The following is a 10,905-nucleotide window of genomic DNA, read 5'->3' on the forward strand; positions in this document are numbered from 1 at the left end:
GGAGGAGAAGCTTCCTGGGAAAGCCAAATTCGGCTTTTTGAGCAAGTGAATTCTCATTAGGCAGTGTAAATAACCAGTAAAAATCCTATTTGCATTATGTAAAGATTCAAGAGACTAAAGCATAAAATTCTGTGGGCGTTTCGTCTAACTTTTGAAAAGTGATTTTTATCCAAAAATCATTTTCGGCTCAAAAAGAAGAGTGGTTTGCTTCATGGGTTTATAATAATCACAAGCGAAAACAAATCAATCATTTTAAGTCGCATTTGAGCTCTCTCTTTCTCTCTCTCTCTCTCTCTCTCTCTCTCTATATATATATATATATATATATATGATTATGAACCAAATGCTTGAACTAAAAAATAATCGTAAAAGAACATTATTATGTACCAGGAATTTTATGCATCTAAGAAAAATATTAACAGAAAATGAATGTTGTTATCAGAATGAGAAATAATCTAATGAATCATATAATGTTAGAAAGAACATGTAGAAAAAATAAATAAATAAATAAATACAAAAAGAAGAGTGCATGCATTAATCTTCATCCTCTGTCTCCTCATTATTCACCTCTTCATACTCCAAATCATCAAACATTTCTCCTTCTTCCTCCGTTTCCTCGCTTCTATCGTCTCCGTCGTACCTCTCCTCGCTTTGCCGCTGTTTCTCGACGGTATTATTCACGGTTCGAATCTTCAGATCATAGCCTTCACCGTAAACAACCTCCGGACCGGACTTCTTTTTGTTGTGCTCCTCTTTACCGGGCTCGCGTCTCTTAAAGCTCTTCGGAGCGCCATACGTTGCGACATAAGCATCTTGATCGCTAGCGCGGTCGAAAGCATTCGACGTAGTAGGAGATGGCTTTCCATTTTGCGGTGGATCGTGGTCGGGGTGTTCTTTTCTCAAATGGAGGTTCAGCTTGTACCGATGAATGTAGGCTTTCCTGCAGCCTTCATACGGGCAGACGAAAGGGCGGTCGCAGGAAGCAGAAGCAGGGGTGTTTGGAATACCATGCAGCTTTTCTTGCGGAGTTTGCTTCGGCTTGTGCATCACCGCATACTGCATTACGAATAAGTTTGGATGTAGAACTCGACGTTACGTTGTTATAAAACTAGGATGAGATTATATTGAGAACTAAAATTTCAAATTTATGTCGTACGATCGATAAACTATAGTGGATAATCTAGATAAACAATTCCGACGCCATCAGTAAATGCTATGATTCCTACATACTAGTGCTGGTAAGAAAAAGCTTCAGCGGAGAGCAAGTAGAAGCTTCGAAAGTAGTTGATTACAAACGAACGTAAGAAAAAGGAGAAAAATAAGGAGAAATTCCACAAGAAGACGCTTTTACCTTTTCGTGGCGTGTCTTGATGTGGCTTTGAAGTTTATACTCATCTGTGAATCTTCTACTGCATTCCGGGTGCGGACAAACATGATAGTTCTCTGCGCAATGCGTCCTGAAGTGGTTCGTTAAATTGAAAGGTAATGAGAACGCCTGCAGTTCATAGACTCAAGTCACTGTTATAAAAGCATAGATTCTCACAACTCGACAACTCGAATAGAAAAGGAAATCATGCTGTTTTAGGAAGGTTATAGCAGGTACGAAAAGAACAAACGAGAATATCGTGTTTTCGGAATAAAACTCACAATGATAGGAATCTAGCGAGTAGTTAGTTAATAAAATATGCTAATGCCATAAGTTCAAATGAAAAAAAACAATGCATGATAATGGCCCGTGAATTCTAGTGTTGTTTTAAGTTTCATATGAAGAAAAGCAAGTAGCAGCCAATGGCCATAAAAAGCGTCTTAACTGTAACAAGTCTCACACCACTAAACTATAAATAATATGAAATTCAAAGTTCTGATTTCGTTCAGACATCGTTTGGCGGAGAGTGGTGCATTGGCCAGAGCATTTTCAGCAAACAGAAATCAGTTTAGAGAGCAAATGATTTAAGTTTGTTAATATAAAAAGTTTTTTAAAAAAAATGAACATCGTCGAACTCGTAGGCGGCTGAAATTATTCCTTAAGATGAGAAGTTCATGGAGTAGGAACTGAAAATAGAGCTCTCAAAATGGGTAAAATGATCACCTTACCACAACCTTCATAGTGACATTTAAAAGGCTTTTTCCCTGTGTGGACAAGAAAATGCCTCTTTAACTTGGATCGATCTGAAAATTTCTGCACAAGAGGATGTATAAATCTTAGTAAGAGTGGGGAAACAAAACGGAGTGGTAAATTTCTCGTAGTGCTAATGAAAGAAAGAACAGTACTCAAAATAATATCCAATAGTAAATCTTTCTTCCGAAAGGTTACATGGTCCTTTTTTAAGTTGACTAGATAAGAAAACAAAATGGCGTAGAACAAATGCAATAGAAAGAGTGATAAATGTGCACTTCTTTGATTCTACGACACTTCACATGTTTTTTCTTTTGATATTCTAAATATCGGAAATAGAAACTATTTTTATTAAGAAGATCAGAAATCAAATCTGTAGAAAAATAGTAAAACTCAATATAGAAAGTGCTATTACAACCGACTGTCCCTAGAGTAAGTGACAAAGGACTTGGTGGTTGGTATCCGAGGTCCCAAGTTCGAATCCTAGTTGATTCACATTTCCAGCTAAATTTCTTTCTAAATGAAATAAACGAAGTGGGTAGCGTACTACCTATCTCTCAAAAAAGAAAGTGCTATTACACATTCGAACAAAAGTTAATCTAGATAAAAATTAGACTTGGCTAACAAATTTTGCTATAAACGTACGACCTAAATCGAAGTACAGCACATTATGAAATGGATATCTGAACTTCAAAAATTATTCTCAGTACTTGTATTTAATATTCCTCAATCGGAACTCAATGGTACCTGTAAACTTTTCGACAAAATACTTTGCAATTAAGGGAATGTTGTAACTTGGCTATAAGACAGAACCTGACAGAATTTTCTGAAATCAAAAGTCATGAAATATTAGATGCTCAAAACAAAAATTTCCGAAGTTTAGGCACCCATTTCCGAATATGCTATAGTTCAAATAAGGTCCGTATATTTTTTACCGGAAAATTAGTCAGATAGCTTTTTTAGGCAAAAGAGTTAATGCATAAAGGAGAATGGCAGATATTACCTTCTCACAGCCCTCATAATGACAAACATGCTTCCTCTCTTCATGAGTTTGAACATGTTTATCAAGAGCCCTAAAATCAACAAAAATCTTCCCACAACCTACATAACTGCAGAGATAAAGCCGTTCGGTAGTCGGTTTGGGTTTTGGGTCTTCTACTTCTGGTTTCTTAGACGTCTCGCGCAAAGCTTCCAACTTGTCTTCTACTCAAAAGTAATACGAAAGGGTAATGAGATAATACCATTCACATAGGAAGAAATAGTTGAATGGAAAAAAGAAAAAGAAAAAGAAAAAAAGGCCAGAAAAGTAGATACATAGGTAAATTAACTGCATTAGGTAAGTGCAAAACTATATGACACATAATGATCATTGGAGAGAGGGAGTTTGATGCGGCGACAGAGAGAGTTTAAGAGAACCAACAAAACTAAGGCCTAGTTTTGGTATTGCAGTGGCTAAAGTACCCTTTTTGGGGGGACCCAAAAATTTCGAAGGCACTTCCAATCTTTTCTCCTTCATTGCTATTAATATGTAGCAGCAATCATATGAGGAGAGAACATTAAAAGCACTTTTACATTTTTTGGGCCTTCTGAAGTATAAACGCTATCCCGAACTAACCCTAAGAAGACTGAAAACCTATGCACCATTTTTCCGATCAGAATATCAACTATTCTATTATGCTTCAAACTTTCTACAACTTAAAATAAGTCTTGAAGCCAAATTCTTAAGAATCAGCATCTTCCTCAGTAATTCATATATATTTGATCAAACTTAACGTTATTGTAAATGAGAGAAAAAGCAATATAAGTAACAGTATCTACTTGCATTGATGACCGAAAATCCCAGTAAAGCAATGCTATGACAATAAAAAGGGAAAAAATATCTTTTTTTGGATTAATTATTGGATAAACAAAAACTAATCCTCCATTAATCAAAAAGTACGAGTTCAGAGAAACCAATACCTCTGACCCACTTCAACAGGGAGCACGTCCCACCGCCCACCGCAGTCTCCTGCAGAACCCTAGATCATAAGCGCCCCAAAATTATGTTAGTATAGCAATTAGTCGAACATAAATCACCAAACAAATCACCTATAAATCAACAAAAAAGTGAACAAATCACTGCAAAATCGCATCATAGCACACAAAACGAAGACAGCAAGAGATTAAATCACTTCGGGGATGCGATCGAAGCGAAGGGGAAGGGGAAACGAACCACTCCTTGACCCATCGGGCGGCGGGGGGCCGATCTCGGCCGATTGGACGGTTCCCGGAGGGCGAGCCCTTCGCGTGGGGCTTCATCTCCGCGCGGCGAGAACCCGCTCCTCGCTCCTTCGCTTCGTGCTCGCTCGGATCAAGGCCAATGACGAGGGGAATAGGAGGAGGAATTAGGGTTTTAGGGTTTAGGGTTTTGGGGAGGGGATTAGGGTTTTGCATGAGGAAGGAGAAGAAGGAGAGAGAAGGAGACGAGGAGAGAGGGTTTTGAGTTCGTCTCCAATTTAAGCGCGAAACATACTGGAAGGTATGAGGCATCCCATGGACCCGGCGTACCAGGTTTACCACGTCATCCGTGAACACGTAGCTTCCTCTCCCACTCTTTCATCTTCTCTTTCAAATTCCAGCATTTAAATTTTTATATATTTTTTTTATTTCGAAGGCTAAAGAATAATTACACAAATTATGTGGTGAAAGGATGGTAATCGGTCACTGCAATTCATGGACGATGCAGTGAGTCTACTGTTGCGAATAATTACTTATCCGAATAAAGTTTTGACACTAATATATTATATCAGTTATGAATTATCATATTAAATCTGTTATTCAAATGATTAGATTGAAAATATGGATAAAACAAAAATTATAATATAATCTGATGATTCTTAATTTAGAAAAATTTCTTGAAGGTAGATGATCGAAAGTCGTATGTGTGTAATTATATGATTTGATTGAGAGACAACTCTATATATTAAAAAGAAAGAATTAGCATAAAATTGATTTGGCGGTTCATGTGATGACGTGGGGCACCAGGCTCAGGTAAAAATCCACAGATAATCCGGTGTATGGTCTATTAACGACGTGGAAGACATGGTCCACCGGACACTTGGATGCTTACGTGTTGATTTTCCATTGGCTCAATAAACGCAGCAAGGACATTACCTATTGTATATAAGGAGGAAATGGAATTAATTTTAACACTCATTCTATTAATACTATGTTTTACACTTTTCTTAATAAAAAAAAAAGTAATCACATAAATTCTCCTATAAACTAAATATTTTGTTCCTGTTGTGTAAACTAAATATTTTGTTTCTTTAGGACATGACTTACGCGGTTGTAACTTCCGCAAAAAATTCTAATCTACGATGTGTTTGCTTCTCAATCGAAAATAAAAATTAAAATAAAATCAAAATGAGTTGGAATGGAAAATAGGAATTGCTCGAGCTAATCGCGTGTTTGACACTCAGAGGTTGAATTAAAACTAAAATCGATTTAAAATTTTTCTCGACGAACTTTTGCACAAGTAGAAAGAAACTTTAAAACAAAACCTTTTTCTTTTCTCTTTGTTTTATCTTCCGAGCATAGAAACTATTCGAGAAACCAAATGAAACAGCATTCAAGTCGCCAAAAAAACAACTTCTTATATCATTTATATTATTCTCTTTTTATTATCCATAAGTGTTACTATAATACCAAGATTCTCTTCTCTTCTCTAGTAGAGAAACAAATTAAGGCAAATAAGCCACTTGGAATTTGACATTTTGGGTAAGTATATTATTCACAAGATCCTCTTCTTTGACTTTATTAAAATGCCAAGATATGAGAGCTATCTCATAAAGTGATAGAAAGAAGAAGGGAAAAAAAAGGCATTAAAATAAATAAAAAGACAAAAGTAGTATTTCTATTTTAACAAAGTTATTATTATTGTTATTAAATTAGGACCTTATGTCTTGACTCCATAAAATAGCTTTAGATATTAAAAGAGCCATAGAAATTCAAAATCATGAGAAAATTCGACATTTTTTGCTATGCGAATATCAAAATCACCCTATCCAATATTACAAACCTCATTACTTTATTTTAGATTTTTTTTCCTTTTTTTTCTCTTGCAATTTCTCGATCCGACTCTGACATGCTCTAATGATCGATGCGAGAGGTGATTTTCTTTTTATTATTTTCTCCAACACAAGATGTAAACTAAATAAAAGAAAATTCTCCATTTTGTCCCTTGATTAGAACAAACAATCACGCAAAAAAATAAATAAATAACCTAATCAAGGGATTAAACTTGCGAATATTCTTTGTCTCGCACTATTCGATAAATTCATAAACAGGGTTTCAATATTACTTAAGGCATACAACAATGGTTTTATTTTCTAATGTAGTTGTAGGGTCTAGGCCCTATGTGGTCATAGATGTACAACAAAGTATTTATTGCTTTTTATTGTTTAATTTTGTTTTGTTTTGTTTCCTTTTAATGCAAAACTAGAGAGCCTTTGAAAGTTGGACATAATGAAACTTTAAAAAATAAAATACATTTATAAATAGCTACAAAATTAAAAATTTAGGAGACACGTATCGGTCGTCTAAACAATCAACTGATAAAAAAAATAAGAATAATTTGTCATGGTGTTAGTTTTACCTTTATTCTATATCTTTATAATAAATTTGTACTATACGAGTAAAATCATTATGGATACATTACATTAATATATATATTGTGCATATATATATATATATTTCAACACCTTGGTGATGTGTAATTAATTGTGTCCACTGCTGCAAAGAGTTGACAAAGCCAATTGGTGATGCATGCAATTAAGTAGCTTATATTATTCCACTTTAAGATTCAATAATAGTATTTTAATGGTTGACTTTTTTGTTTTCTAGTTTCAAGGAGAGAGGTTGACAAAATGATAGGTATATAATTCTTAAAAGATTAAAAAAAATATAGAATTCCACTTGATCAATGGCTTACTAGTATCCAATGACGAAATCGAGGGATTAATGGTGTTTCAATCATTCTTTTTTTTTTTTGTTTTAGATAAAAATTGTGAAAGGATAAAATGCGTATATGCGAATTGTGTTTCAACTTGTTAATAATTAATCTTAATATTGACTTAGAGCTTCTTACAACTCAATCCTTAATTTATACAATGGAGAATCATAAAAAAACGTACGCAATTAATTTATGTGTTAAAAGCCTAAATATAATATATACAAAATTGTTCTACTTAAGAGAAACTTTGGCATTGAGTTATACTATACATCCATGGTGTGAAAGAGCCCACTTTGTAATAGCACATGTACAGCATTTATAAGCATATATATAGGAGAAATAAGGGAAAATATAGTTCTAGGGCTATTGACTAGAAAATAAACGGACTATATATAATATATATAAATATATTATATATATATATATATTATATATATATAATATAAAACTAAACTACTATACTAATCGTACACGGAGCGCTCCGTGCTACCAAGTTGTTTTTGAATGATGGCGACTTTCAAATCGACGGATCGGCTCCGTTAGACTGATCTACACTATTGAAAGTATTTAGAAATTAGTAGCCGGACTTATAATATATATAATATATATATATATATATATATATAAGGCTACTTATACTACCGGTAGCACGGAGCGCTCTGTACTACCCAAATTATTTTCGATGATGCAGCTTCCAATTGACGATCGGCTCCGTTAGACTTGATCTACACTATTGAAAGTATTTAGAAACTAAATTTTATAATTTTTTGATCTCATTTACCTATCAAACAAATAGTCTAAAATTGAACGGCTGAAAAAAATCTCATAAAAATGATGATAAAAGATTTAAATTCAAGATCAGATATACTGATCTTACTCTAACTAGTGAAAAGAATTTTCTATAAATTTTTCATCACATTTGGATTGTTTTACACCATTAAACTCACAAACACACCACATCGGCCATTAAAATTGTCAATTTTGAGATCTTTTGATCACTAGTCAAATGATATCGAAAAAATCTGAAATTTAGTTTCCAAATACTTTCAATAGTGTAGATCAAGTCTAACGGAGCTGATCGTCGATTTGGAAGCCGCATCATCGAAAACAACTTAGTAGCACGGAGCGCTCCGTGTTACCGATAGCATAGTAGCCAGACTATATATATATATATATATATATATATATATATATATATATATATATATATATATATATATATAATTAGGCTGGAATACTATTAATGGTAAAACGTTCTTTTTGCTATCAAATTTTTAACCATTGGATGAAAAATTGTAGGGTCGGGATGATATTAGTCGGTTAGAGTTGAGTGGTCTCCCTAGGGTTGAGTGGTCCCCACTGGGTTATAGTATTTAATCTAATTGTTAGAAATAATGAAAAGAGTTGATCCAAAGGCTAAAAAACTGATAGCAACAATGGAATTTTGTTACTAATAGTAGCCCAGTCCAACTCATCTCTCTCTTTCTTTCTCTCTATCTCTCTCTCTCTATATATATAGAGTTGAGCTAGAATACTATCGATAGCAAACGGGCTCTGTTGGCACTCATTTGTTTTCGATAATAGAGCCTCCAAATCGATGATCGGCACCGTTGAACATGATTTATACCACTTGAAGTGTTTAGAAATCAAATTTTAAATCTTTTCGGCATCATTTGCCAGAGAGTTTCAAAATTTGTAATTTTAATGATCGATATGATACGTTTTCTCGTTTAACGGCGTAAAGATATCCAAATAAATTGAATTTTTGTTAGAAAATTTTTTAAACTACTTAAAACAAGATGTATACTCTTGATCTTGATTACATGACTCCTATCATCATTTTTTAAAGAATATTCATTCTCAGCCGTTCATTTTTGTGTCCACTCGATGGATAAAAAAACAATATCGAAAATGTATGAAATTTGATTTCTAAACACTTCAAGTGGTATAGATCTGTTCAACGGTGCCGATAGTCGATTTGGAGGCTCTATCATCGAAAATAAATGGGTGGCAACGAAGCCCGTTTGCTATCGATCGTATTCTATCTCAACTCTATATATATATATATATATCGCCAATATCCATTCCCAATGAGTTCATGAACACCACGTTATCTTGGTTAATTATCAACTTGGTGTTTTGGTTATATGTGATTTTTGAGTTGAATAAAAGATATATTAGGATTCAAAAGTCAATGTATAAAGTAGAAGAGAAGAACAATTTAATAATAATAATAATAATAATAATAATAATAATAATAATAACAAAGATGATAGGTAAATCGAAGGTTACATTTATCAATGGACTGCCGTTTTTTTAATTGCTATTCTTTCTCCATTATTTCCATTTTTTTTTCCTATTTTGGTGCATATTTTGCTTAGTTTCTAAAATACTTTTTCAGCTCGCAGAAACACAATTATTAGAGATTTGACAAAAGGGGAAAAAAAAAAAAAAAGTTCTATACTTTCATGAAAATTTTTGTTCGAAGTTTTTATTTTTATTGCAGTTGGAATGGTTGGGAAAACTTTTTAGAGGGAATTTTAATAACGATTCATGTTTATGTTTCGACGAATCTATTTAAACAATACTTGTATATAAACTCCTGCTAAACCAAATTAAACTATCTAAGCGAGTGTAAAAATACACGAATCGTACTTTAACTATTAATATTATATGGTAAATGGAGAAAATCTTCTCTACACTGGTAATTCCATAAATAAATAAGCATTAGATGTCAAGGAAAAAAAAAAAAAAGAGAATAAAAAGACATTAATTAGATTATTTGAGAAAATATGAGCATTAGTTTATAGGAAAAATATAAAAAAATATAGTCATTAAATAAGAAAAATTCAAAGATAAGATATAACAGGTATTTCTAATTAAGAACAAGGTTTTCTTAATCTAATCGTCGGTGAATAATGCTAATATAGAAAGGAATTGCATGAAACCATATATATGCCCTTCATTTTCATTTTATTTTTCTTTTTCTTTTTCTTTTTATGAGTAGAAACTTTGCAAAATATTAAATGGTTTGAAAGAGTGTTTATGCATGGAGCATATTCTAATTTGATTCTGTGAACCACTAAGCTGAAAGATTAGGATTAATTATTTATTAATTCAGTGCAATTTTCAAGCTAATTAAGCCTACTTAAGAACACCCCCCTGAACTCTTTTTCCCTTTTCTTTTTATTTATTTATTTTTAAACAAATTTGCTAGATGGTTTAGTGCTAGTTGTAAATTATTTTAATATATATGTTATTACCATTCAAATGGTTAAAATTTAGCTTAAGCCATATATATAATCTGATTCAGTTGGTTATAATTAATTGCCAAAAAATTACAAATCATTGCAGATAATTAAAACTTAATTTAAAACTTTAATTTAAAGTTATTTAAACAAATACTTAAATCGAGTGTATTAATGGTCACTCTACTCAATTTCCCTCCTAACTTAAAATTTTGCAGTAACAAGGTCAAAAGAGTTCATGGACTAAAATGTTTACTTATCTTAATTAGTTTTCTTTAAACAAGATTAATTAAAAGAGTCCAGAGACTAAAATGTTTAAATTACAATTACAAAATAAAGTCGCAATATCAGAATAGTACAATTAAGTATCCACAAAAATATTCTAATCCTCAGATAAATTAACAACAAAAATTTCTGAAAATTTAATGGCTCATCTATTACTCGAGCCCAATAAAATAAAAAATATTAAAAAAAACCAAAATTATTTAGGGCTCCATATCTTGCTAGATTTGGGAAATTTTTTTGAGACAGAAAAAAAAAATTAAAAA

The 10,905-nt window shown here is 32.6% G+C and overlaps 1 protein-coding gene across 1 annotated transcript; it reads right to left on the reverse strand.

The window, feature by feature from the left end:
* On the reverse strand, positions 406 to 4,414 carry LOC109726354 (uncharacterized zinc finger protein At4g06634-like). The gene is made up of 6 exons (XM_020255891.1): positions 4,329 to 4,414; positions 4,076 to 4,134; positions 3,120 to 3,319; positions 2,090 to 2,179; positions 1,352 to 1,495; positions 406 to 1,056 (listed from the first exon to the last, which is right to left on the reverse strand). The coding sequence occupies exons 1-6, from the start codon at positions 4,412 to 4,414 to the stop codon at positions 535 to 537; spliced, it is 1,101 nt and encodes a 366-aa protein (XP_020111480.1). The 3' UTR covers positions 406 to 534.

Source organism: Ananas comosus, linkage group 21 (genome assembly GCF_001540865.1).
Source record: "Ananas comosus cultivar F153 linkage group 21, ASM154086v1, whole genome shotgun sequence".
NCBI classification, from domain to species: domain Eukaryota; kingdom Viridiplantae; phylum Streptophyta; class Magnoliopsida; order Poales; family Bromeliaceae; genus Ananas; species Ananas comosus.